General features: G+C 34.7%; 1 protein-coding gene across 1 annotated transcript; it reads left to right on the top strand.

Annotated features, from left to right (window-relative positions):
- Nucleotides 1-236: 236 nt before the first annotated feature.
- On the top strand, nt 237-25,961 carry LOC126880357 (endoglucanase-like). Its single transcript, XM_050644175.1, has 3 exons — nt 237-376; nt 12,342-12,614; nt 25,507-25,961. The coding sequence occupies exons 1-3, from the start codon at nt 337-339 to the stop codon at nt 25,926-25,928; spliced, it is 735 nt and encodes a 244-aa protein (XP_050500132.1). The 5' UTR covers nt 237-336; the 3' UTR covers nt 25,929-25,961.
- The last annotated feature ends 861 nt before the right edge of the window (nt 25,962-26,822 follow it).

Here is a 26,822-nt window from a genome sequence, read left to right as displayed (position 1 = left end):
TTTCATGAAAATCGATGGAGGTTCAACGAAATCGGAGGGGAAAACCTTCAGTGACTCCACTAAACTACCTACTGGTAATTTTCCTTTAATTTGTATATAAATCTGAATAATTCAACTACCTACAAAAAGGAATATTTCAAGGTTAAACACGCTAAAACTAATAATGAACTTTATTTTGGTATCTATCAAAATTATTTTTAATTTATTAGATATCAAATGCACTTGAATTACCTTTTGAAATATTTAATTTATTTATGTAGTGGGAGATTGGCTTAACCTATTTAATACAACTTTAAAAATTAAAATATTTGGTAAAGCTAAATTAGTATTTAAAAAATGAAATATACAATTACTTCTCTGTTATTACTAGCTGCATGTAAGTACCAACAATGCATCAGAACCAATAATGCATACCTACCTCTTCCATTTGGTCAATGGCAATTTTTTTTATTTAACGTAAACTTAAATGTAGAGTGTGAACTAATCTTTTTTACTTTTTGGAGAAATTAAATTCCTCTTCTTCCTTTTTTTATTCTAGGCATGTTTGCCAATTTATCATGCGGATTATTCCTAGGTTTCCCAGATTGTCTGAGCATTTGTTCCTTGACCTTTCCTTGATCTATTTTAGTAGATGATTTGTCTCTCGCTTCTGGTCCATTTGTTAATTCCTTTACTTTTACGTATGTGCTTTATACTTTTCATTACTTGCTATTCCTTAATATATTATTTGTTATTCTGCGACCAACTGTTTTTTTAAAGCCCTTCGTGTTATATTTGTGTCCGTCTTCGAGGTAGTTCCAGCAGTGTACAACATTGCCGATCTAACCACCATAGTTTTATCTAACACTTCTGTTGAAAAAGGCAAACTTCTTCAAATAGAGTCCTATTCTGTATATATATAACATCGGTTTACAACGTTCTTCGACGTCTTCCGATTTCCAATCTCCATCTCGTTCTGTCATTCCATAGATCGTCCTCGAGTTCTCTGTCCCTGATTTCTCTATCAACTCCTTCTCTCCATTTTCTTCTAGGCCTTCCTGGTCTGCGCCTTCCTCTTGGTTGCCATTCGAGGATTTATCTTGGTATTCTATACTCCGGCATTCTCCTTACGTGTCCGTACCAGCTGAGTTGTTTAGGCCTGATGTCGTCAACAATAGTATGTGTAAACCCCATGATTTCTCGGACTCTCCCGTTTGTTATTCTGTAGCGTCTAGATATTCCCGCCGAACGGCGCCAGAAGTCCATTTCTGTTACTCTAAGCATTTTCTCTGTTCTGTCTTTTAGGGGCCAAACTTCGCATCCATATGTTGTGATGCTTTTATTATAGTGTTATATATTCTTTTTTTATTTTTCTTAGAAATATTTTTATCCCACAGTACGCTGTTCAGTAAGGATATGCCTTTCCTTCCCTGTATATTTCGTTCCTTAATAGCTGCATCTAATTTTCCGTCTAGAGTGATCTTTACTCCCAGGTATTTGTAGTCTTCACATAATTTTATTTCTTGATTTTCCTCTACTCGGAGGCTATGTTGGTCTCCTCCGATACTCACGTATTCAGTTTTTTCCATATTCACTTCTAGACCCCACTCTGTGAACTCTTCTAATAGTTTTCGCATCATGTAACAAGATCTTCAGAGTCCTGTGCGATGATCACCTGGTCATCCGCAAAGCACAGCGTGTACAAAGTTGAGTCCGTTAGTGGTATGCCCATATTCGTACATTTTTTCTTCCATTTGTTGAGTGCTGCTTCGAGGTATATTTTGAATAGTGTTGGTGAGATACAGCATCCTTGCCTTAGTCCTTTAGTTACTGTGAATCCAGGTGTTATGAGATTTCCCGTTTTAAGTCTTGTTGTTTGTTGGTAGTACAACGTTTTTACGGCTTCAACCAACTCTATATTTACATTTGTTTTCTCCAGTGCCTTCCATAATTTAACCAGTGGGACACTATCATACGCTTTTCTAAGGTCTACAAACATCAGATGGACTTCTTGGCCACGAGCAAATTTCTTTTCAATTATCTGAGTAATGGAGAAAACATGATCTATTGTAGATCGACCTGCGCGAAAACCAGCCTGTTCTTCGGCTTCCATATTTTGGTATTCTTCTTCTATTCGATTTTTAATAAGTTTTCCATATATTCTGCTGATACTACTAGTGACTGCAATTCCTCTATAGTTTTCAGGTTTTGATTTATCTCCCTTATGTGGATAGTGCTCAGATGTGACTCTTTCCATTCTTCAGGTATTTTATGGTTATTCAAGCATTGCTGGAAAAGTTGGCTTAGCCGATTAATTAGAACTTTAGGTCCATATTTGATGAGTTCCGGAGCTATATTTCCTGGGCCAGGTGATTTACCATTCTTCAACTGTTTGCATATGGTTTCGACTTCTCTCTCATTTATTCTGATTGGTGATCCTATCAACCTGACGCCTTGTATACCATTGGATTGTATCTGTTTGAAGGGCTCTCTTGTCTCTGTTAGTAAATCTTCAAAGTATCCTTCCCAAGTTTGTGGTGATATGGACTGAAAAATGTCTTTCTTTCTGTCGTTTCTTAAATTTTTTAATAGTTTCCAACTTTCTGAACTTTGGCTTCCACCTATGTATGTATTTAGCATGGTACACTTTTTTGTCCAGGATTCGTTTTTTTTTGGCATATTTTTCTTCTGACCCTCGCTTGCATTCTTTTATAATGTATTCTGTCTTCCAAGTTTTTTGTGTTCATATATTTTTGATTAAATTCTCTTTTCTTTGTTATTTCCTGCGAAATATCTTGATCCCACCAATACGGTTTTCGATGTACGGTTTTTTCATATCGCCCTAGTGCTTCTAAGGCAGCGGCGTGTATACATTCTTTGATGTTTTCGTATGACTGATTCATATTTCTGGTATTGTCTTCCGTTTCAATTAGTTTTTCTTCCACTCTACGTTTATATAGGTTTTTAACACTTTCTTGGTGTAAACTATTCAAATTGTATCGTTTTTCTTTTTCTATTTTCGGTGAAAATGAAATATTTGAACGTAGGAGATAGTGGTCACTGCGACAAATTGGTCCTCTACATGCTCTCGCATCTGTTGTTTTAAGTCGACTTTTCTGTTTAAGAATGACATAGTCTATAACTGATTTTAAGTCCATTCTGGTCGCAGATATCTATTAACCTTTCTCCGTTATTGTTTGTGTTATCTTCTTCATATCTGCCAACTACTTTTTCGTTGTTCTTTTTTCCTATTCTGCTGTTGAGGTCTCCTAGGATTATTATTTCTCTCGTGTTTCCCACCTTTGTGATTTCTTCACTCAGGTGTTCGAAAAAGTTATCTTTCACATTTACAATAGCATCGTCGTTGATTGCATATACTCCCAGAATCGTCATTCTGTATCCTTTTATACACATATTGTGTCCTATTCTATCCGCTTCTTATTTGTTGCTTTACGTTCTTTATATTTTGCCGTTGCTGGATATTTTTATTTCTGGATAGTTCCTTTCCCCCATAACTTATTCAATTATTTTTATATTGGCAGTAGGGTAGAATTAGTGCAAGATTCTCTGGAGCATGTCTTTATTTTCTGATATAATTATTGTATTATTCTTATTCTTCTTCCTCTTTATAAACAATTCTGCTTGTTCACTGCCGGATTGATACCTCTATGGAAGATTGTCACTCCATATTTGTCACTCACACGGGTCTCTCTCACTCTGCTTGTGTGGTTGTTCCATTATTTTTTTTTATATCTAGTGTCCATTCGTTTAAACACTGTACGTTATATTTTCCAGCGTATTTCTTGTAATTATTCTCGGTACTCTCATCTCTGTCGTTTCCAGTAGTCTTTGTGTTTTGGCTGTCTCGGGTCTTATTTCTGATGCATATTATGTCATTATTTGTCTTACACTGGCTTTATAAATTCTTGTCCAGGTCCCCATAGGTGGAGAGTTTAATTACAAGGTATTTTTTTCAATTACTTGTTTAAGAGGAAACAGTAGCGATCAACAGGTAGCAAAAACGCGTTCCAAGATTGAGGCTGTAATTTTGAATATTTTTTCGAGATATTTGGCACACGTATTCGTAATATAATAAAGAATGGCGGTACAGAGCCCAATTTGAAAAATATTAAAAAACGAGCCTGTACCGCCATTAAGAAGAACAAAAAAATACACTTTCTTCAAATAAACTTTTTTATCCGATGCCTAGATTTTGTGTCATTTTGGAACTACTAAAATTTTTTATTTCATTAGTAGTTCCAAAATGACACAAAATCGAGGCATCGGATAAAAAAGTTTATTTGAAGAAAGTGAATTTTTTTGTTCTTCTTAATGGCGGTACAGGCTCGTTTTTTAATATTGTATTTAATTACAGAGTAATTTCCACATATTAATATATCTTTAAATTGGGCTCTGTACCGCCATTCTTTATTATATTACGAATACGTGTGCCAAATATCTCGAAAAAGTATTCAAAATTACAGCCGCAATCTTGGAACGCGTTTTTACTACCTGTTGATCGCTACTGTTTCCTCTTAATACTGTATTGTACATTGACATAGCAAATAATATTCAATTCAGTTTTCCCCATTCTATATATTTTCTTAATCAATGGATGATTCAGATTTGTAAGATTGGCATGTTTAAATCATTGCTCCTCTTTCTAATGTCGTTCATTAACCATTTCATTTTAACGTCATTTAACGTCATCCGGTTACAAATAATAGTATTGTTCATCTTCATTATTCAGAAATTCAACTTTTTGTAGTAGATTTTCATTTTGTTCTAGTCTCCATCGCTATGTCTCCACAGTGTCTTCATTTTTTTAAAGTTCAGTTTAAGTTTTAACGTCTTCTTATAAAGTATTTTTGCTGATTATTTAGGTAGATTCCCTATATTTATTTTGACTTCATCATCATCATCATCAATGGCGCTACAACTCTTCGTGAGTCTTTACCGCGTTTACTATTGCCTTCCATATTTGTCGGTCCTGTGCCACTAATTCCCACTGTCGCACTTCCATTCCCATTTCCTCTTTTATTTCTCTTTCTCTTTTATTTTGATTTCCGTCTTTGCTTTATCTTAACCTAACTGGTAAGTGCACTACTAGTCATATTTTGAATAAAGTTTTGAATAGGAAAAGATTATTCTTCCGATGAGTGCCACATTTGCTGACCATTGATCAAAAACATATAGTATAGTATAGTTGATCCAAAAGATGGCATAACCCAGACATCGAAAGTGAAAGTTATCCTTCAACACCAAATTGTTCTATATGGTCCACACAATGTCCAGAAAAAAGTCACACCATTTTGAGCGTTGGGTTCGGGGGGAGAGGGGGGAGAAATCGGTAAATTCGTAGTTTTTTTAAGTTTTTCGCCAATATTTCTAAAACTATGCGGTTTAGCATGAACAACCTTCTATACAAAATTGTTCTACATTAAATTTGAAATAAAAAAGGTCCTATGCATAATCTTTTTAAAATGAATGGTTCCAAAGTTACGGAGGTAGTATAATATAACTGGTCCAAAAAAGGCCTAACCCAAACATCCAAAGTAAAAGTTTTCCTCCAACACCAAATTGATCTATGTGGTCCACATATTGTTCAGTAAAAAGTTACACCATTTTGAGCGTCCGGTTTGGGAGGAAGATGGGAGAGAAGTCGGTAAATTAGTAGTTTTTTTACGTATTTCGTCAATATTTCTAAAACTATGCTTTAGCGTAAACAATGTTATATACAAAAATGTTCTACATAAAATTGAAAACAAAAAATATTCTATATATAATTGTTATAAAATCAACGGTTTCAGAGTTACGGAGGGTGAAAAGTCGAGGTTTTCGATACTTTTTATATTTTTTGGGCAATATTTATGATATAACTATACCAAAAACCCAGACATACAAAGTGAAAGTTATCCTCCAACACCAAATTGTTCTATATGGTCCACATAATGTTCAGAAAAAAGTCACACCATTTTGAGCGTCGGGTTTGGGGGGGAGAGGGGGGAGAAATCGGTAAATATAAAAAGTATCGAAAACCTCCACATTTCACCCTCCGTAACTCTGGACCGTTGATTTTATAGCAATTATGTATAGAACCTTTTTTGTTTTAAATTTTATGTAAAATATTTTTCTATAGAACATTCCTTACGCTAAAGCATAGTTTTAGAAATATTAACGAAAAACTTAAAAACACTACTAATTTACCGACTTCTCCCCCATCTCCCCCTCAAACCGGACGCTCAAAATGGTGTAACTTTTTACTGAAAAATATGTGGACCATATAGAACAATTTGGTGTTGAAGGAAAGCTTTTACTTTGGATGTCTGGGTTAGGCCTTTTTTTGGACCAATTATACTATACTACCTCCGTAACTTTGGAACCATTCATTTTAGAAAGATTATGCATAGGGCCTTTTTTATTTCAAATTTAATGAAGAACAATTTTGTGTAGAGGGTTGTTCATGCTAAACCGCTTAGTTTTAGAAATATTGACGAAAAACTTAAAAAACTACGAATTTGCAGATTTTTCATCCTCTCCCCCCAAACCCGACGCTCAAAATGGTGTGACTTTTTTCTGAACATTATGTGGACCATATAGAACAATTTGGTGTTGGAGGATAACTTTCACTTTGGATGTCTGGGTTTGGGTCTAACTATACCATACTAATAATCGTTTGACCATTTCTCAGCAGTATTTGGATCTTACGAAAAGTAATCCGTTGGACTTTTGGCATCGATTGATAACCATTGTAGAATCCAGTGGCGGATCCAGGGGGGCGATCGCCCCCCTCTCAACCCAAGTGATTTATTTTTTTTTATTATAATATAAAGATTACAAAAACATTAATTTATTGTTTCATATGGATAATTATACATGTTTTAAAATTACATTATTATAAGAATTATGAATTACATAATATAAATATATTTTATTAGTATGAGACTTGGCTAAAACGGGCCAGTGACGCCAGTGTATTGGGAAATGAGTAATTTATAATTCTTATAAATTAAGAATTAAAAATGATCACAATAAGCATATTTAAAAAAATATGTAATCCTATATACTGTGAACGCAACTTAAGCATCTCCACGTATAATTATAAAATCGTTTGCAGATAACAGATTCGCTAAAAATCTCTCGAAAATTGCGCGCCTAGCAAAAACTATATTAATTCGCCGAAAATATAAATATGTTCACAGAATCTGAATCCACTACTACATGCCAGAGAACAGAAGGAAAACGCAGCAGTGTACTGAAACCGGCAAAAGTGCTTCGAATAGGCCAAGAGTCGATCAATGGGTCGGAAAGTTTATGGCTACTGTAAAACTATCAATGGCCAATATTGTTGTACACTATTGGACAAACTGAAACAGGAACTCAGTGAGAAACGGCCCCGTATGCAGAAGAAAAATGTGTTGTTTCTCAAGCAGGCCCGGCCCTAGGGATTTTGCCGCCCTGGGCAAGATCGGCGACCGCCGCCCCTCCCCCTTGGTATACTGAAAAACTCAAAAATTTCACCATGGCTCTTAATTTGCTGAAATCCATCACTTAATGCATTAACGGTTGTGCCTACAATTTTTAAATAGAAGTCAACTTTACATCGTGTCTCTGGATCTAGGTCCATACTTTCATCTTCAGCCTCCTTTTCGGATTCTCAATTTCTAACTTTGATAAGCCTTTTTGCATCTGTCAAATAGCCCTAGAATTTTAAATCACTTCCGAGAGACTTCAAATGGATTTCCAATTTTTCTAATAAACTGATAGCTTGATACGCTCTCATATCAATACTCTGCATATGCAACTACGTTGATGTGAAGTAAAATGTCATGCCATATTACCACAGAGCAAAGAAAAGTAAAATCACGGATTTGATTTGCCAAAAAGTTAGCCTCATGAGTTGTTTTTATTCACAGTGATTTCTACAAGAGCATCGTAAATTTCTTCAATTTGGTCTCTAATGGGAGTAATTGCATCAATTATTCTACTTTCCCATATAGTTTCGGACAAAGGTTTCAATGCTAGGCTAGAAATATGATTTTTCAGCATAGTCCAACGATGAATAGATGCTGAGAAAAAGTTGTAAATTTTGTCACTAAGGAAAAGAAAGAAACTGCAAACTGTGAGGCTTTAGCAGCATCGTTCACGACTAAGTTAAGTGAATGACTAGAACATGGGACAAAAATGCTCTAGGATTCTTTTTCAAAATTCTGTTTTGAACTCCCAAGTTCTTCTCTTCCATGTTTGCCCCATTATCATACCCTTATCCCCTCATATCTTCCAAAGGTATTCCCAGTTCATTCTGGGACTCTGTAACTCTTAAGCCAGTGGTTTCCACTACAGGCACAAATCCAAGAAAATGTACTTCAATTTTAACACTTTGTGAACAAGAACCTAAATCGACAAAATGTACAACAGTAAATGTAGTCATCTGTTTCACCCCAGCAATATCAGATATACAATCTAAAATTATGCTATAATACTTTGCTGATTTCAAAAAGTTTAAAATTTTATTTTTGATTTGGTCATGGAGGAGCTGAGTAATTTCGTTTTGAATACGTTTTCCCAAGTAGTGCTGCTGCTTGTTACTCCCATTAGTTATTCTCCTAATGTGCTCTTGTAACACAGAATCAAAATTTTTAAAGAGCTCAAAAAGCTTTAAAAAAATCCCATTGTTTTGATGAAAATGTTTATCAGAATCGTCCGTCATTGGATGACTCTGATGTGCTAAGAACTGTATTATTGATATAAGTCGTTGTATTACATTTTTCCAATGAGCAGTTTCTGAATTCAGAACTTTTTGTGTTTCTTCATCTATGATTTTTCCCGATTCTAGTCTAATTACTAGTTCTACCCACTGTCGCTGTGACTGTAGATGAGCTGGAGACTTAGCGTGGCTGGACAAAGCTTGAGCCATATGTTTCTAATTATTATATCCATTTTCAGTAAAGTTAATTTTAAGTGAATTTCAGTGAATTTAGTTAAGTTCTGATTCTACTATTCTTATGCGATGAAGAAGAAGGCGGTGTTGTCGATTTTCCGTTGAATTGCAATTCCGAACCTTGCAATTGTTATTGTTTGACTTACTTAATTCTCGTTTTTACAGTTGCATTTTGGCCGCTCTTGTTCATAATATTGATTTTTTATAATATTAAAAACATAAGTTATTATTGCCGCCTCTTAAATTTGCCGCCCCTGAATTGGCCGCCCAGGGCAGCCGCCCAGTTCGCCCACCCCTGGGGCCGGGCCTGTTCTCAAGACAATGCGCCGACTCACAAAAGCGTTATGACAATGGCAAAAATTCATGAGTTAAGCTTCTAATTGCTTTATTATCCAGCTCATTCTCATAATTTGGTCCCCTCCGATGATTATGTGTTCCAAATCTGAAGATATGCCTCGTAAATAAAAAAATTCAGCTCAGTGCTCAAAATGTATTTTGTGCAGAGTATGAGGTATATGCCTGTTCAATATTTTTCTATCAATCTGAATTAATATTCCGACGTATACACACAAGAAAACCTCATTCAAAATTGTCTGTATTTATAGTAATATGCATCTGTTCTGGGATTTTCTACGCCGGTCCATATAGGGCAGTCAATGAGGGTATGTGGCTCCGAATTCCATCCTACTATATCGATTTACGTGATATTTTCACAGTAAGTAGTGAATAGCCCAAGAAACAAAGTCTATCCTATGCCGATGTGTGCTTTTGTCTTTGGGGTGGCTCCCACCCCTTCTCGGGGGTGGAAAATTTTTTGCTTAAATAACTACGAAAGTTGCTAGAGAACCTAATACTAAGCAAAAACTGTTCTATAATTTTTTTTTCGAAAACTCAATACTTTTTGAGTTATTTCTGGTTGAAAATTGGCCATTTTCATTGAAACATAACACCTTTTCAAACGGTTTTTTGCGAATACCTTAAAAACTATGCATTTAACTAAAAATACCATATAAAACATTTTTGTAGCTTATAAAATAACAAAGAGACTCTTTCCTTTATGAATCTTCTAATTATAACACAAAAAGAGATATGGTAAGTGAAAAAACTTGTTTTCTTGGTGCATGCTCAATTCAGTGTATTTAACTTGAAATAACAGAGAAACGGTCGATTTTAGGTGTATAATGCTATCAATAAGTTTTGTTATGCTTGATATACCTTTAAAATAAGCAATATTAAATAGAATAGAATAGAAATATGCTTTATTGTCATGAAAAATTGTACAATTTTATCGACAAAGCTTATAAAAAGTCAAGACAACAAAACAATAACAATCCAATTTACTAAAATTACATAAATCGTCAATATATTTACAATAATAACAATAATAATGAAGTTAAACAGAAGTAGTCAATTGCAAAATTTAAGTAAATTGCAAATGCATAGTCTACCTAATAATTAATAAGTTACCTAGTAAATGTCAATTACATTTAAACTATGCGAGATAAACTGTAAAAAATTTGATGACTAACGTATTTTAAGAAAAAAATGAGAATATATTTAACCCCTCATCCACAAGAATTTAAATGCATCGTTTTCCTTCTACAATACATTTTACTATAGTGTTCTTTTTATGTTCAAAAAGTTGGGCGGGTTTAATGTAAATGGTTTTTGAAAAAAAAAGATCAAATTATTGAGCGCATTTTTAAATTTTCTTAAAAATCTTCCTATTTCTCCACGTAACTCGAAAATGATGAGATGCCAAAAAAGATGCCATAAAAAATGTAGGTTTCTTCTAGATAAACATTTTGATTTTATTTTTTATAACAGTATCTCTTATCATTTTCAAGTTACATGGAAAAAAAGGAAGATTATTAAGAAAATTTAAATATGCGCTCTATAATTTGATCTTATTTTTTTCAAAAACCATTCATTTTAAACCCGCTCAACTTTTTGAACATAAAAATAACACTGTAGTAAAATGTATTGTAGAAGGTAACCGATGCATTTAAATTCTTGTGGATGAGGGGTTAAATATACTTCTCAATTTTTTTTTAAATTCGTTAGTCATCAATCTTTTGCAGCATATCTCGCTTAGTTTGAATGTAATCGACATTTAATATTGCTTATTTGAAAGGACCTTTCAAGCACAATAAAAGGTATTGGTAGCATTATACACCTAAAATCGACCGTTTCTCTGTTATTTCAAGTTGAATACACTGATTTGAGCATGCACCAAAAAAACAAACTCTTTTTACCTACCATATCTTTTTTTGTGTTATAACTAGAAGATTAAAGAAGGAACGAATCGCTTTATTTTTTTATGAGCTACAAAAATGTTTTATACAATTTTTTTAATTAGATGCATTATTTTTAAGGTATTCGCAAAAAACTGTTTGAAAAGGTGTTATATTTCAATGAAAATGGCCAATTTTCAACCACGAATAACTCAAAAAGTATTGAGTATTCGAAAAAAAAAATTTATAGAACAGTTTTTGCTTAGAATTAGGTTCTCTAGCAACTTCCGTAGTTGTTTAACCAAAAAATTTTTCACCCACGAGAAGGGGTCGGAACCGCCCCCACGAAAAAAACACACATCGGCATAGGATAGACTTTGAATAAGGAGATATTTTCAGGCTATTCCTAAAATTTCATTAAAATCCATGCAGTAGGATAGAATTCGGAGGTAATAACCTCTTCTTGCTCTCATTGACTGCCCTAATACAGGTAAACAACTCTGTGCGTACGGCCCTAGAACAAATGAAAAAATTGAATAAATTAAATACGGGTAAACAAGTTTTTTCGTTGCCTCGTCGAAGCTAGAAATGGGAAAAACCTACCGGTTATAACCTGAAACCGGTTTCTTCCTTGGTAATAATCGGTTTGTCCGGTTGTTTTTTTTTACTCGGTTATAACCGGTTTTTTCTTTTTAAAGTAATAACCGGTGAAAAACCAGATCAGTGAAAAATACTGAATTCAGAGAAAAAATGGGAAAACTTTTCGCTCCCCGCGCATAAATGAGAAATTTTCACCGATTTCACTACACTGATGACTGATTTCTATATACTGATATAGACTGATATCGATTCGAATGGAGTATCGCAAACTAAAGCGCAATGTAAAACCTATTGGGTATTGGCTATGAATAAAAAAACCGAACACCTGTTTATGGAATAATCGTTTTTTTACCGGTTATAACCGCCAGGTTAAACCGTAGGTAGAAAAAACCGGTATAACCGAAAACCGGTGTTATGTCAATAACCGCCATCCCTAGTCGAAGCCTTTGAATCCTAGAAAGGTGTATCGCGCCAAGTGTAAACAATCATCGGAGGGTCGGATGATTTATGGTTTGTAACAATAATAAAACATTTGACTCAAAATTAAATTTAATAATTTCAGTTTGTAATTGAATATTTTATTTTAGACGTTGCAGCTACCAGTCTGAATAACCAGAACATCGTTATCAAAAAAATTCCAGGCGGTTTAAGTGGTGTCGGAACCACTACACGATATTGGGACTGTTGTAAAGCAACTTGTTCTTGGCCTGGAAATGTGGAATACAAAAAGCCAGTAAAAGCGTGCCAGGCTGACGGAGAAAACGCCAATGATCCAGAAAATGAGTCTGGATGTATTGGTGGTCAATCTTATATATGTACAAAGCAATCTGGTTTCGCAATTAACTCAACTTTAGCCTATGGTAAGTACGATCATAAATACATATAAGTGATATAGTAACAACTAAAATTAGTGCAAGAGAATACAGAGGAAAAAAATCATCAGAATAATAAATAAACATTTTATTTATGATTCTGATGTCTTCTTTACACTATTAAAGCCTCCATCAATTCAAGAAGTACGGGATGCAATAAAACACCTAAAAATTAATAAATCTCCAGGAAGTGATGGTATATCTGCGGAACTTATTAAATATGGAGGCACTATATGACTAATCAAATATATAAAATAATACTGAGAGCCTGGAATGAGGAACAAATTCCGGAAGAGTGGTGTATTGGAATCGTTTGCCCGCTACACAAAAACGGTGATCAATTGGAATGTAGAAACTATAGGGGAATAACCCTCCTTAATACAACTTACAAAATATTTTCGAGTATCTTATATTGTCGCCTAAGTGCACATTCAGAGGAGCTGCTTGGAGAATATCAAAGTGGTTTTAGGCCTGGTCGATCAACAACAGACCAGATCTTTGTGCTAAGGCAAATACTGGAAAAACCCAATGAATTCAATATCGGCAAATACCATCTTTTCGTAGATTTTAAATCGGCCTATGAGAGTGTCCTAAGAAATAAATTGTATGAAGCCATGGATGAATTCGACATCCCTGATAAACTGATAAGATTGCTTAAGGCTACAACGCGTAAAGTCGTTTGCAAAGTCGAAATACAGGGCGAACAATCACAGGCGTTTGAAACAAATGTTGGGCTGCGACAGGGAGATGCGCTGGCGTGTCTCCTCTTCAACATAGCTCTGGAAAAGGCGGTCAGAGATGCACGAATAGACAACAGAGGAAATATTTTTAATAAATTATCCCACATTTTGGAATATGCAGATGACGTGGACCTAGTTGCTCGCACAACAGGCAAACTAGAAGAAATGTATACCACCTTCTCAAATGCCTAAAAAAATATGGGCCTGAAAGTAAACGAGGAGAAACTAAGATATTGGCATAAACACCCAACAATAGAGCCAGAAACATCGGTCACCAATTCACTGTTGATAACTCTACCTTTGAAATGGTGGACAAATTAACATACTTAGGCTCCCTGATCACCAAGGAGAACGTCATGACGGAAGAAATCAAGCGAAGGATAATCCTAGCGAACAAATGCTATTATGGACTGAGTAGACATATGAGAAGCAGAAACTTAAGCCAAAAAACAAAAATAGCCATATACAAAACCCTTATACAACCAGTGTTGACATATGGATCGGAGATATGGACCATCTCCAAGGCAGATGAAAACCTTCTGCTTATATTTGAACGAAGTATCCTGAGATGAATACTCGGTGGCATCTGTGAAAATGATATTTGGAGGAGGAAGTACAACTACGAGGTATACCATAGATATAAACATATATTTGGTGGTAAAGACGTAGTATCTCTTATAAGAATAGGAAGACTAAGATGGGTAGGAGATCTAGCAAGATCACAGCATAACAAACCTCCTAGAAGAATCCTTATGTCACAAAATGTGGGAAGTAGATATAGGGGTAGGCCAAAACTTAGATGGAAGGATGGTGTAGATGAGGATGGGAGAAAAATAGGCGCAGCAAACTGGCAACGGTTGGCAATGTATGTATAGGACTGACTGGCGTAAAAGACTTGGGAAGGTTGAGGCTCTTTCATAGGGCTGTAGCACCATTGATGATGATGAGATGTCTTCTTTATGATTCTGAAGTTAAGTAGGTCTTCTTACGGTATCTGTCATAATTACTATTACTTACTCTTTTGGTAAGTCCCACACTGCTTCTACTAATAGGAGATTTATCTTGAGCAATTTTAATTAATAGACAAATTCCTCTTTTCAATTATCAAATTGAGTTTGGGCATTTATGTTACTAAAATTTATGATATTAATGTCAATGCATGTCGATTCCACTTTGTTTCGTTTCCCAGTTGTCTATTGTTTTAAATACATACATTATGAAAGTAACATGATATGTCCCTCGTGATGCCTACTTTTATTTCTTGCTGAATTTTTCTGCCATGATGAAATAATGGTTCTTCTTCTTCTTCTTAAATCAGAACACTACTAATTATTCTCTGACACTTGGTCGTAAGACTTTTGTGCCATATCCTGTTTTTCCTTATACTCTAATAGCTCTTCGTTAAGGCCAGCAGTTTTCTTATTGGTAGTTTTAGGATCCCTTCTGGTTAAAACCTCAGTTGACCAGTGACTTCCTGCATCACATCACTTAGTAGGCCTGGATCCCGCGTACCAAAAAAAGTTGATTAATAGCAAGCTGAAAATTTGTTAATAGTTTAACGGTGTCTAGTCGGACAAACTTTGATGTACGGGAACACTGGAACATGTTTTAATGTTTTAATGTTTTAATTGTGGAACAGGTTGAAAATTTGGAACGTGAGACTACGAAAACGTCCCATGTATTTTGTCGAACAGAACTTCTAATTGATTTGTTACCCTTTCATTAAGCTCTCATATAAAACTCAGACTGCTATTTATCACCTGTCATATTTCGTGTCATTTGACATGTTCTCCATGTCGGACTTATTAAAATGCCAAGTTGGTGATAAATACCAGTCTGATTTTTGCATGAGAGTTTAATAAAAGGGTAATAAATTGTGATGTATCGAGCTCTCGGACTATCAATCACAAGATGAACCGCGAAGTGCGCGCGCCGAAGAATTATTTACACACATGCGCGAACTACTTTTTCATATTAGCATATTCATCCTCGCTATTATTGTTAACAAGTAATTAGTTATTTTACTTCATACCTACTTAAGCTAAATAAGCGAGTAGTAGGTATATACAAAATACTGTTGTATTAATTACTTAGATATTATGTCAACCCGGACTCATACATAAAGCAAATTAATTGGAAGTTCTGTCCGACAAAATACATGGGACGTTTTCGTAGTCTGACGTTCCAAATTTTTAACCTGTTCCACAATTAAAACTTCCCCTGTTCCAGTGTTCCCATGCATCAAAGTTTATCCGACGAGACACCAGACACCGTTAAGCTATTAACAAATTTTCAGCTTGCTATTAATCAACTTTTTTTTGGTACGCGGGATCCATGCCTATAGCACGTTGCAATGACATAATTATAGGATGTGTATAGACACATACATTGTTGAGGACATTTTTACAGTTGATCACCAGTTTTAATTTGGTGCGGGTCACCAAAGCAAAACGCCTGGAACAGAGTTGTATGTTGATTTTGCCTGTAAAAAGATCTCTTGATCCAGTACCATGGGCAGTTTCAGATCCGTCACTGAAACCATATTAAGTCCCCATTAATATTTGGGACTTTTTGTTCTCTAGATTGTATAATTGTGTTGTTAATCTAATCAGTAAATATTAGTTCTGGTGTCATCATATCTGAGCTCATCAAAAAGATGGCTTCTTCAAGAGCCTCAGGATGGTCATAAAGGCACTGCCGAAATATATAATTTCAGCGCAGGGAGACCTGTGATAGACTCTAACGAAGGCATTCATGGACTACAGGGCTCCTGTTATATTTATATATTTTATAGGGTAGTGAGAGAGATTGCGCAAGACTGCAAAGCCGTCATTTACCACCAAATACTGAACCACATGTAACTGTCGATCGTATCACTGATGTATATATTCAACAGATTACCTTTGGTTTCAACGCGCCGGTTTTACCTACGACTTGTCTGCAGTTCCAGAAGAATTACTTAGCTCTGTTGGTTACATTGTTAATATAAGTGGTCCAATTGAGTTAAGAATTCAGGGTTATCCCTAGATGCTTGACCTCATTGGCTTTTTTCAGTTCCTCCCCAAATAATTTTAGCTCATTCAGTCCAGTAAGCTTCCTTCTATTTGTAAAGGCTACCAATTTAGTTTTGGAAGAGTTTACTAACAGGTTATCTTTCAAACCCCAGTACTCTATCTAATTTTTAGGAAATTAGAAATTCCATATATATATATTAGAGCGGAGTAATTTTTTTTGTCATCGGGTCACAATCAGTTTCTGATTCTACAATGAATTCTGTGAAAAAAAAAAAACTTTACACCATAGGTATCTGATGAATTTCGAGGCGCCACATTTTTCATTTTAGTTTTGAGGTACATCAGAACTCGTCATTTTACGACTTCTGATGTACATTGAGGTTGATTATGGACAAAATTTTAACTTTTTTTATTACGGAAAAGTGTATTTTTGTAGCTTTTGAGACGAGGAATCCATTTTTGATATCTATTTGTACCAAAAACACTCACCAGGGGGCGCTACAATGCAATTTTATGAACATCAGAATTTGTCATTTTATGACTTCTGATGTACATTGCGGTTCACTGGGGACATATTTAAACTTTTTTTACGGAAAAGTGTATTTTAGTAGCTTTTGAGACAAGGAATTTATTGTTGATACCTATTTGTCCCAAAAGTACTCACCAGAGGGCGCTACAGTGCAATTTTTGTCATTTTACGACTACTTTTTTTTGGATAAAACAGTGTTAATATTATTTTTTCAACGTTTTTATTTAATATGCCCTGATTTTATGTTACAAAAAATAGGTACTATTAATTAGTTTATTATAAACTCTACTAAAGAATATTTTGCTTAATTAAATTTATTTGAAATATAATAAATTAGATGTTTTTGAGTAACCAAACCACTCAATTTTGGATCAAAAAAATTTTGGATCTTCGATTTTTCTAAAACTTGATGTATAGCTTCTGAGGAACGTAAAAATAAGCTCGAGCTGAAACATTTAAGCCCGAACAATCTTCTTCTTCTTTTTTCTCAATTTGTATATTTTATCATAAAGTATCAATGGAAAAATATAAGGTATTAATACGAGGGACTCAAAAATGTCATTATAAGGCATTATAACAAATTATTATGATTCAAAACGAGGTTTTGGTCAAATTTTGGTGTAGAAAACGTTAGAATGCCGTTTTTTACATTTTCCTCCATTCCCAAAATATTGTATACTTCGATTTTGCTGATCATCTTGGCAATATTTTGCCAAGCATAATTCCTGTCCTTTGATATATACTACGTATCGGACTTATGACTTATTAAAATGTCCAGTTGGTGATAAATAGCAGTCTGATTTTCGCAAATGTGTGAGTGTTTAATGAAAGGGTAACAAATCAATTGGAAGTTCTGCCTGACAAAATATATGGGACGTTTTCGTAGTCTGACGTTCCAAACTTTAACCTGTTTCACAAAAACTTCCCCTGTTCCAGTGTTCCCAAAGATCAAAGTTTGTCCGACTAGACACCGTTAAGCTATTAACAAATTTTCAGCTTGCTATTAATCAACTATTTTTTTGTGCGCGGGATCCAGGCCTATATACTTTTAGAGCGCTCACTTTTTACGCACAATTTTATACCTTTTTTATCTCGGAGTTATATGACTGCGGGCTCTTAAATCTCCTTTGCTGATTTTTATAACTTATAATTATACATAATAATTGTTTAAAACGATTTTAGACAATATTTGTTACATCGCAAACCGCTACAAGTAATATTAAAATTGGTTGAAGTTTTTATCAATTTCCGCGTCCAAATCATAAAAATCTCACAAACACATCACCGGGGATTACGGCTTTTAGATATGACATTGGTGAAGCAAGTTGTAAACCTTTAGAGATGTTTCTATGTAATGTCGTGAAATATTGATGGGCAAACGTTGGAAATTATAAGTCTTTTAGCGTGGGTTACTAGTCTTCTTACTAGTACTTCAACAGTAGTTTTGTAATCGTAGGATATTCAGTTATAATTTGTTCCGCAAGTTCAGAGTTTATTGGGTAGATGCATATTCTGTTATTGGAGATTCTTGAGGCTAAGCAAATGTTTGTGGGACTAACAATGTTACCTATGTACTTGACATATTCGAGTAGTAGTAAATTTGGTTCTGCATTGATTAGTGCCTATGGTTTGCTCTTTTATGGATAGGTATTTAGGTTTCGGCTTTGACATAGTAACAGTTGCATGTGAACTAGAAATATTACTGGTAGAGTTGAGTTCAGACATGTTGTTGCTATCTGTTACTTATATAGTCAAAAGTACTGGACTAATTTGTAGCGTTAATGTTTTTGTGTCATTGAATGTAGCCAGCCACGGCAAAAACATCACTGTAACACTATAACATAGAATATTGTTAGGTAAACATCTATTACTGATCGAGGTTACAGTTTTCTCTTGATGATTAACACTTTACACAACAGTTAATATTTACTATCTGATGAGTAAATAGTATTATAAACTAGTATTTAAGGTAATAATAGCAAAAATCGACACTAATTTTCAGATCGGTACGTAAACGATCTGACGCTTATTTGACAGTCAAATTAAAATTTGAATTGGTTAATTGAACTAAAGCTAATACCAAACCCTTCTTTCTGTGCATCATAATTTGTCGAATTCTCTCGATCGTGATTATTATAGATAGAAGTCAGAAAATTATGTATTCATTGAAGAATAGTTACATACTTTCACAATGTCAAGAGGTGAAATTACCATTGTCATTCTAGGTTAGTATGTTTCGACATTTTATCGTTGACGCACTGAAAGAAGGGTTTGGAATGAACTGTATGTATTTTTAGTATGGTTCGTATTAGTTTAGTATAGTTCGTATTAGTAGGGGAGGCAGGTGTGCTAAATTTGCACTTACTCGAGCGTTATGGAGACCTATTGGATTGTGAAAATTAAGTCCGAAAACCAAAAAAACTTAAGTCAAGTTTTCCATTTTACTGGAGACTTTCCATTTTTCAGTTAAAATTCCTAAAATCATTTTTTCCGATTACAGTGCCATCTATCCATAATTCGAAAAAATGTCTCGAATAAAAGTTACTTATTTTTACCCAAGAAATCCAAATCTGCAATTAAAAAGTGGGGAATCCTATTTTAAGGTTTTAAAGTAACCCCCCACCCCACCACCGTGGGTGGTCGCGTTTGATGTCATTTGATAGATTTTTAAAAAATATTGAACACGTATTCTTTAGTTTTTTGATCTCATATTCATTTCGCGAATTATTGCGGAGTTCCTATTTAAAATTTTAAAGTTACACTCCACCTCTGTCCGTGGGGTGCCGTGTTTGGTATCATTTGATAGATTTGTGAAAAATATTAAACACGTAGTTTTCAGTTTTTCGATCTGACGTTCATTTCCGACGATCAAAGTTGTAAAACTTTGTGACTCATCCATTTCCTTACGGATCCGCTCAAATCGCAAGATTTTTTAAATATGCTGCATGTACTTAACTTACCTTATCTTAACCTGATGATTTCGAGATTTTCTAAGGATAAATTCTTTCGGACCCCCCTTAACGAAATCCCCTGTAGTTCGAGTCCATATATGGTAGGGGTACATTTACAGGGTACAATGTTTCTCCCCAAGTGATATTCTGATGTGCTCGAGTAACTGCAGAAATCCCCGCTTGGGCTTCCCTACCTAATATAAAAGTAATTGCTTAAGGTCTAGTTAATTATTATATTTTAATTAATTTCATTAACAGAATTATTAATTTTTTAAAATTTTAATTATCAAGTTAACGTTAAATATTTTTAATAACACAGAATTAATATCTACTAAATAAAAATAAAAGAAAAAATAATAACATTAACATTGTTTTACTCACAAAATGACGCAAATTGCACTGTAGCTCCCCCTGGTGAGTATTTTTGGTACAAATAGATAAAAAATGAATTCCTCGTCTCAAAAACTACTAAAATACACTTTTTCTTAAAAAAATGCTTAAAATTTGTACACAATCACCCGCAATCTACTTCAGTAGTCAACTGACTACTTTTGTCAACACCATAAGTTGTCATTCAGAAAATGACAACTTATGGTGTTCACAAAATTGCATTGTAGCGCCCCCTGGTGAGCGTTTTTGGTAGAAATACATATCAGAAATGGATTAATCGTCTCAAAAACTACTAAAATACACTTTTTCGTAAAAAAAATGTTTAAAATTTGTACACAATCACCCGCAATCTACATCAGTAGTCATAAAATGACAACTTCTGATGCTCATAAAATTGCATTGTAGCGCCCCCTGGTGAGTGTTTTTGGTAGAAATACATACCAAAAATGGATTGTTCGTCTCAAAAACTACTAAAATACACTTTTGCGTAAAAAATGTTTAAAATTTGTCCACAATCAAACGCCATGTACATCAGAAGTCATAAAATGACAACTTCTGATAATTATAAAATTGCAATGTATCGCCCCCTGGTGGGTGGTTTTGGTGCCAATAGATATCAAAAATGGATTGCTCGTCTCAAAAGCTACTAAAATACACTTTTCCGTAAAAAAAATTTAAAATTTGTCCACAATCAACTGCAATGTAGATCAGAAGTCACAAAATGACAATTTCTAATATTCATATAATTGTATTGTAGCGCCCCCTAGTGAGTGTTTTTGGTAGAAAAATATATTAAATTTAAATTTTTCGTCTCAAGAAATACTAAAATTCTCTTTTCCGTAAACAAAGTTTAAAACTTGTCCACAATTAACCGTAATGAAGATCAGTAGTCCTAAAATGACAACTTCTGACGTTCAAAAAATTGCATTGTAGCGCCCCCTGGTGAGTAATTTTGGTAAAAATAGATATCAAAAATGGATTCCTCGTCTCAAAATCTACTAAAATAAACTTTTCCGTAATAAAAAAAGTTGAAATTTTGTCCACAATCAACCTCAATGTACATCAGAAGTCGTAAAATGACGAGTTCTGATGTACCTCAAAACTAAAATGAAAAATGTAGCGCCTCGAAATTCATCAGATACCTATGGTGTAAAGTTTTTTTTTCACAGAATTCATTGTAGAATCAGAAACTGATTGTGACCCGATGACTTTTTTTTTTGTCATATAAATTACTCCGCTCTAATATATATATATATATATATATATATATATATATATATATATATATATATATATATATATATATATATATATATATATATATATAACATATCGCACTGATCCACAACAGTACATACTTGGGAATTTTCCCCTAGTCACTATTAAAATGTCGTCTGCTAAACCCTGGACCCGTATTCCTTGGGTGCTTGCCCATGAATCAGATTATCAACAAATATGTTTCACATTGATGTTGACAATACACTACGTTGACGACTTCTTTATTTGCTATAAGGTTTATGCCTCCTTGCTGATTAATCAAGTAACTCATTATCTAATTGATGGATTCGACCGTTACTTGATGGAAGTTCATTTTATCTCACAATAAAACACTGAAAAACGTTTATTTTCTATACTTCCACAAAATTTATTACAACTATGTTATTACTACAGCTGTTTCGGCAAAGTGCCTTTCTCAAGTGATATATTTTACAATGTGTTTGCCTTTTTAAGTCTTTAACTGAAGAAGTTGAGGAGTGGGGAGCTGTTTGTCTCGAGTTGGTCATTCAGAATTATATCTGTATTTTTCAATTTATTAATTTCCATTGATTCTAAAAGTGATAGCTTAAGGCCTTTATTTTGAATATGTAGAATTTGAAACTCTTCATTGAAAGAATGATTATGATCTAGAAGGTGAAGTGCGTATGTAGAAGTGTCTGTTTTTCTATTGTTGAAAGCCCTTTTGTGTTCTGCTATCCGTTTGTCAAAAGTTCTGCCAGTTTGACCGATGTAAGTTTTCGGACAGTCACCACAAGTTAGTTTGTACACACCACTCTGTAGTTGCTTTCTCTTTCGGCTTTTATTGTTTTTAATTTGTTTGCTTAAGTTGTTGTTAGTTCTGAAAGCTGGTGTTATTTCTTTCTTTTTTATGTATCTGGCTATTTTTGTTGTTATTTTGCCAGTATATGTGAGAGAAATATCATTAGACAAATAGCAGTGAACAATGGCTATAACGAACAAACAGTTAACAACATTTTAAACCAAAAACTCCATAAGAAAGCCTTGAAATTAGTTTATCCACCACCACAGAAAGAACCCAGTACCTTCTGCTCTCTCACATATACTGGCAAAATAACAACAAAAATAGCCAGATACATAAAAAAGAAAGGAATAACACCAGCTTTCAGAACTAACAACAACTTAAGCAAACATATTAAAAACAATAAAAGCCGAAAGAGAAAGCAACTACAGAGTGGTGTGTACAAACTAACTTGTGGTGACTGTCCGAAAACTTACATCGGTCAAACTGGCAGAACTTTTGACAAACGGATAGCAGAACACAAAAGGGCTTTCAACAATAGAAAAACAGACACTTCTACATACGCACTTCACCTTCTAGATCATAATCATTCTTTCAATGAAGAGTTTCAAATTCTACATATTCAAAATAAAGGCCTTAAGCTATCACTTTTAGAATCAATGGAAATTAATAAATTGAAAAATACAGATATAATTCTGAATGACCAACTCGAGACAAACAGCTCCCCACTCCTCAACCTCTTCAGTTAAAGACTTAAAAAGGCAAACACATTGTAAAATATATCACTTGAGAAAGGCACTTTGCCGAAACAGCTGTAGTAATAACATAGTTGTAATAAATTTTGTGGAAGTATAGAAAACAAACGTTTTTCAGTGTTTTATTGTGAGAACTCATTATCTGTTCATAGTGAAATTACGTCCGGATAAAATGGATGTGGCAGTTTATTCTTCTTATTAAAATTTGAAATTTTTTATCATAATCTGCTATTTTGCGTACATCTATGTTGTGTGTTTTCTGCTACGTTATTCTGATGACACTGTTATATTGGAGTGTTCACCAGAAAAACTGAAATAAATTATGAATAGGCTAAGAACGGTGAGTATGGAACATGGTTTGAAAATAAATATACAGAAAACCAAGGTAATGATCATCGATCGAATCAGAAACAACCAGACGGAGATAAGAAACTTGGCAGGCTACGAAGTGGTCAGACAATTTAATTACTTAGGCTCCGTTATTACTAACAGTAAAGGATGCGAAGACGAGATCCGTGGACGCATCATAATGGCCAGATCGCCAGAGAAGTTACGCCTTGTTCGGGCGCTGATATTTTCTATCGCCACCTATGCTTTAGAAACTTGGACCATCAAAAAAGCAGATTCAAAACGTATAATGGCATTTGAAATATGGGTCTACCGGAGAATGTTGCGCATACCATAGACCGCACATCGCACAAATAATTCAATATTAGCCGAACTTAACATAAAAACTAGACTCACCACAACTATCAACCAAAATATACTGCGATATTTTGGACATATAACTAGAAGAACAGAAGGCATGGAACGAATGATAGTCGAAGGCAACGTAGAGGGCAGAAGATCCAGAGGAAGACCTCCATTACGATGGTCGGACCAAATAAAGGACATGACTGGTTACTCATTCTCCGAAGCAAAACAGCACGCGCAGGAGAGAGAGAACTGGACAGAAATAGTCAAACGATTTACATGACACCCTACATCCTTACGAAGGAGAAAATATAGAGGAGAAGGAGGATGTTGTGTGTCATTAAGTGTACACAGTTATGGAGGATCTACTGTTTAACGTTGAGTCCGAATGACTAAGTGTAGAGGAGTTGTACTAAACAAATTACGATTTCATGGTTTTCTTTGAACTGGCCAACTTGGCAATACTTACTTTTTGATTTTGTAGTTAAAATCTAACCAACATGATTTTGCAACAAAGGAGGCCACACGGGTAAGAACAGTACAAGTGGGTCGCGGTGGAGGTATAGGTGTCGGTCGCGGTCGATGTCGACATCCATGTAAAACAAACACATTGTAATGAATGGAAGCGAACAGAGCAGGTAAGTCGCGATGGAGGTTTAGCGCGATGCCATCCAGGAGGTTTACATCGATGCCTTTGAAAATAAAATGAGTTTGTTTTACATGGATGTCTACTGCGCGGCCTACAAGGATGATCTGAGTTGATACTTTTTATATAATCCCTTTTTTGTATTCAGTTTATTTTTGAATTTCTAAAGTAATTTAATTCAGTATTGATTATTATATGATTATTTACAGCCAATTGATAGTGGTTCTAGCTCGACTGACAGCGCAGGTGACCTCCTTGCTATGTGCTGTCGACATCCACCGCGACTTAACTAGTAGCATCTACCGCGACCTACACCTCCACCTCGACCCACTTGTTCTGTTCTTACCCTTAGACTTGAGCTACCTAGCTGCTAGTAGAACCTTACTGTAAAATAAACTAATCGCTCAGAGTTCAACAGATCGGTTTCGGAATTGAATAATAGGCCAGGATCCCGCGTACCAAAAAAAAGTTTATTAATAAACTATTATAATAGCTTAATGGTGTCTAGTCGGACAAACTTTGATGTACGGGAACACTGGGACAGGGGAAGTTTTAATTGTGGAACAGGTTACAGGTCTCGAACGTCAGACTATGAAAACGTTCAATATATTTCGTCGGACAGAACTTCTAATTGATTTGTTACCCTTTCATTAAATTCTCATGCAAAAATCAGGCTGCTATTTACCACCAATAAAATTCCTGTCATTTGACATGTTGTACGTGTCTTACTTATTAAAATGCCCAACATATTTGTCGGACAAACATTTTTTAATATACTATAATATAAAGTTTGCTATTGAATAAACTTAAAAACAACCTGCTAGTTTTCACAATCATAAACTTCAGGATGACACGTTCCACAATTAAAATCACGTTCCACAATTAAAGCTTCCCCTGTTCCAGTGTTACCATATATCAAAATTTGTCCAACTAGACACCATTAAGCTATTAACAAAATTTCAGCTTGCTATTAATCAAGTTTTGTTTTGGTACGCGGGATCCAGGCCTAAAAAATACTAGACATAATTTAGAAAATTAAATAGTCAAATTAATGAATTAAAATAAGATTTGGATATGGCAATAAGTTTATTTACAAAATACCATACCAGTTTTTATAATTTTAGGGTATGTTGCTGCTCGTTTCCATGGAACAACTAGAAACATGTGTTGTTCGTGCGTTCTCTTCAGTTTCCAACCTCAAGAGTTGGCTAATAAGAAAATGTTGGTACAAGTAACCAACACTGGAAATGCACCTGAAACAAACACTAACTTATTTGATATCGCCATGCCTGGAAGTGGAGTTGGATATTACACACAAGGTTGTACATCTCAGTGGCATACTGATGTTTCTAGCTGGGGAGATCAATACGGTGGAGTAAATTCTTTACAAGAGTGTTACAATCTTCCCCAGCCATTATGGGAAGGCTGTGCATTTAGATTCAATTGGATGTTGGGATATTCCAATCCTGATGTTAGTTTTGAAGAGGTAGAATGTCCACAGGAGCTGCTTAGTATTAGTGGTTGTGATCCCATTTCTCATCCTTAATTTTTATTTAATAAATATATTTTATGAGAAAAATTTATTTTATTAATTTTATATAAGATTTTTCAGGAAAACCGAAAATATAACCTTTAAAGAGAATTTAATGAGATCAAATAAAGTATTGTAGCGTGATTAGTGTAATTACTTCTAATTACAATAAAACTAGCGGTTCGTAATTTATATACGACTTTATTTTTTATTTATACAACTTTACTTTACAAACTTTAGCTTAAGACTAACTCTATTTACAAATATGTCCTATTTATATATGCGATACAGATATTCCAGAAATATCTATATATCTCCAGCTATGTCCATGTGACTCGACCGCTTGCACGTCATCGGCGCTGTATCGGCGTATCTCGAAACATCGATAGTGTTCTGTCTGTGCGGAGACGGGAGCTGGTATACGAGGGTAGGTCAATAATTATTTTGTTACACTGCTCCCCTCTTAAGATCTGAGCGTCCCGATCAGCAACTCTAGATGGCCCAGGATGGCGGAATCTACAGGATTCTCCAGCTCTGCATACACCCCTAGAAAAGAAGTAACAGTCTACTGTCTTTGAAGGGTATGACATCTTCGGGTTCATGCAACACACAGTAATCCGTACGCCAGTTTCTCTGAAGATCACTTCCAGCATGCTTCTCACAATCTTCCAATCCAGATTTTCTACTGCATGGCCAATTTTTGGTAAAGCCAAATCTTTGATGTCATAATTACAGACCATTTTCTTCAAATTAGTTAGAGCACGCCATATGTTCTCGTAGCTTGGCGTGTCCGTACAAGACTTCCTGGTCACTATATACAGCAAAGATCGAGGACCATCTTCCAATCGCAATACTCTTCCAATTTTAGGTTGTTGATTCCTTAACTCGTCCAGGCGGCCGAACTTTCTA

This window comes from Diabrotica virgifera, chromosome 2, assembly GCF_917563875.1.
Source record: "Diabrotica virgifera virgifera chromosome 2, PGI_DIABVI_V3a".
NCBI lineage: Eukaryota > Metazoa > Arthropoda > Insecta > Coleoptera > Chrysomelidae > Diabrotica > Diabrotica virgifera.
Note: the sequence above shows the minus strand (reverse complement) of the source record. Positions and strands in the feature narration are given on the sequence as shown.

Coding starts and splice junctions, on each gene's coding strand:
- LOC126880357 (XM_050644175.1), top strand. CDS start 337: ATGAAATATACAATTACTTCTCTGTTATTACTAGCTGCAT. Junction 377..12,341: donor TCTGTTATTACTAGCTGCAT/GTAAGTACCAAC, acceptor ATTTTATTTTAG/ACGTTGCAGCTACCAGTCTG. Junction 12,615..25,506: donor TAACTCAACTTTAGCCTATG/GTAAGTACGATC, acceptor TTATAATTTTAG/GGTATGTTGCTGCTCGTTTC.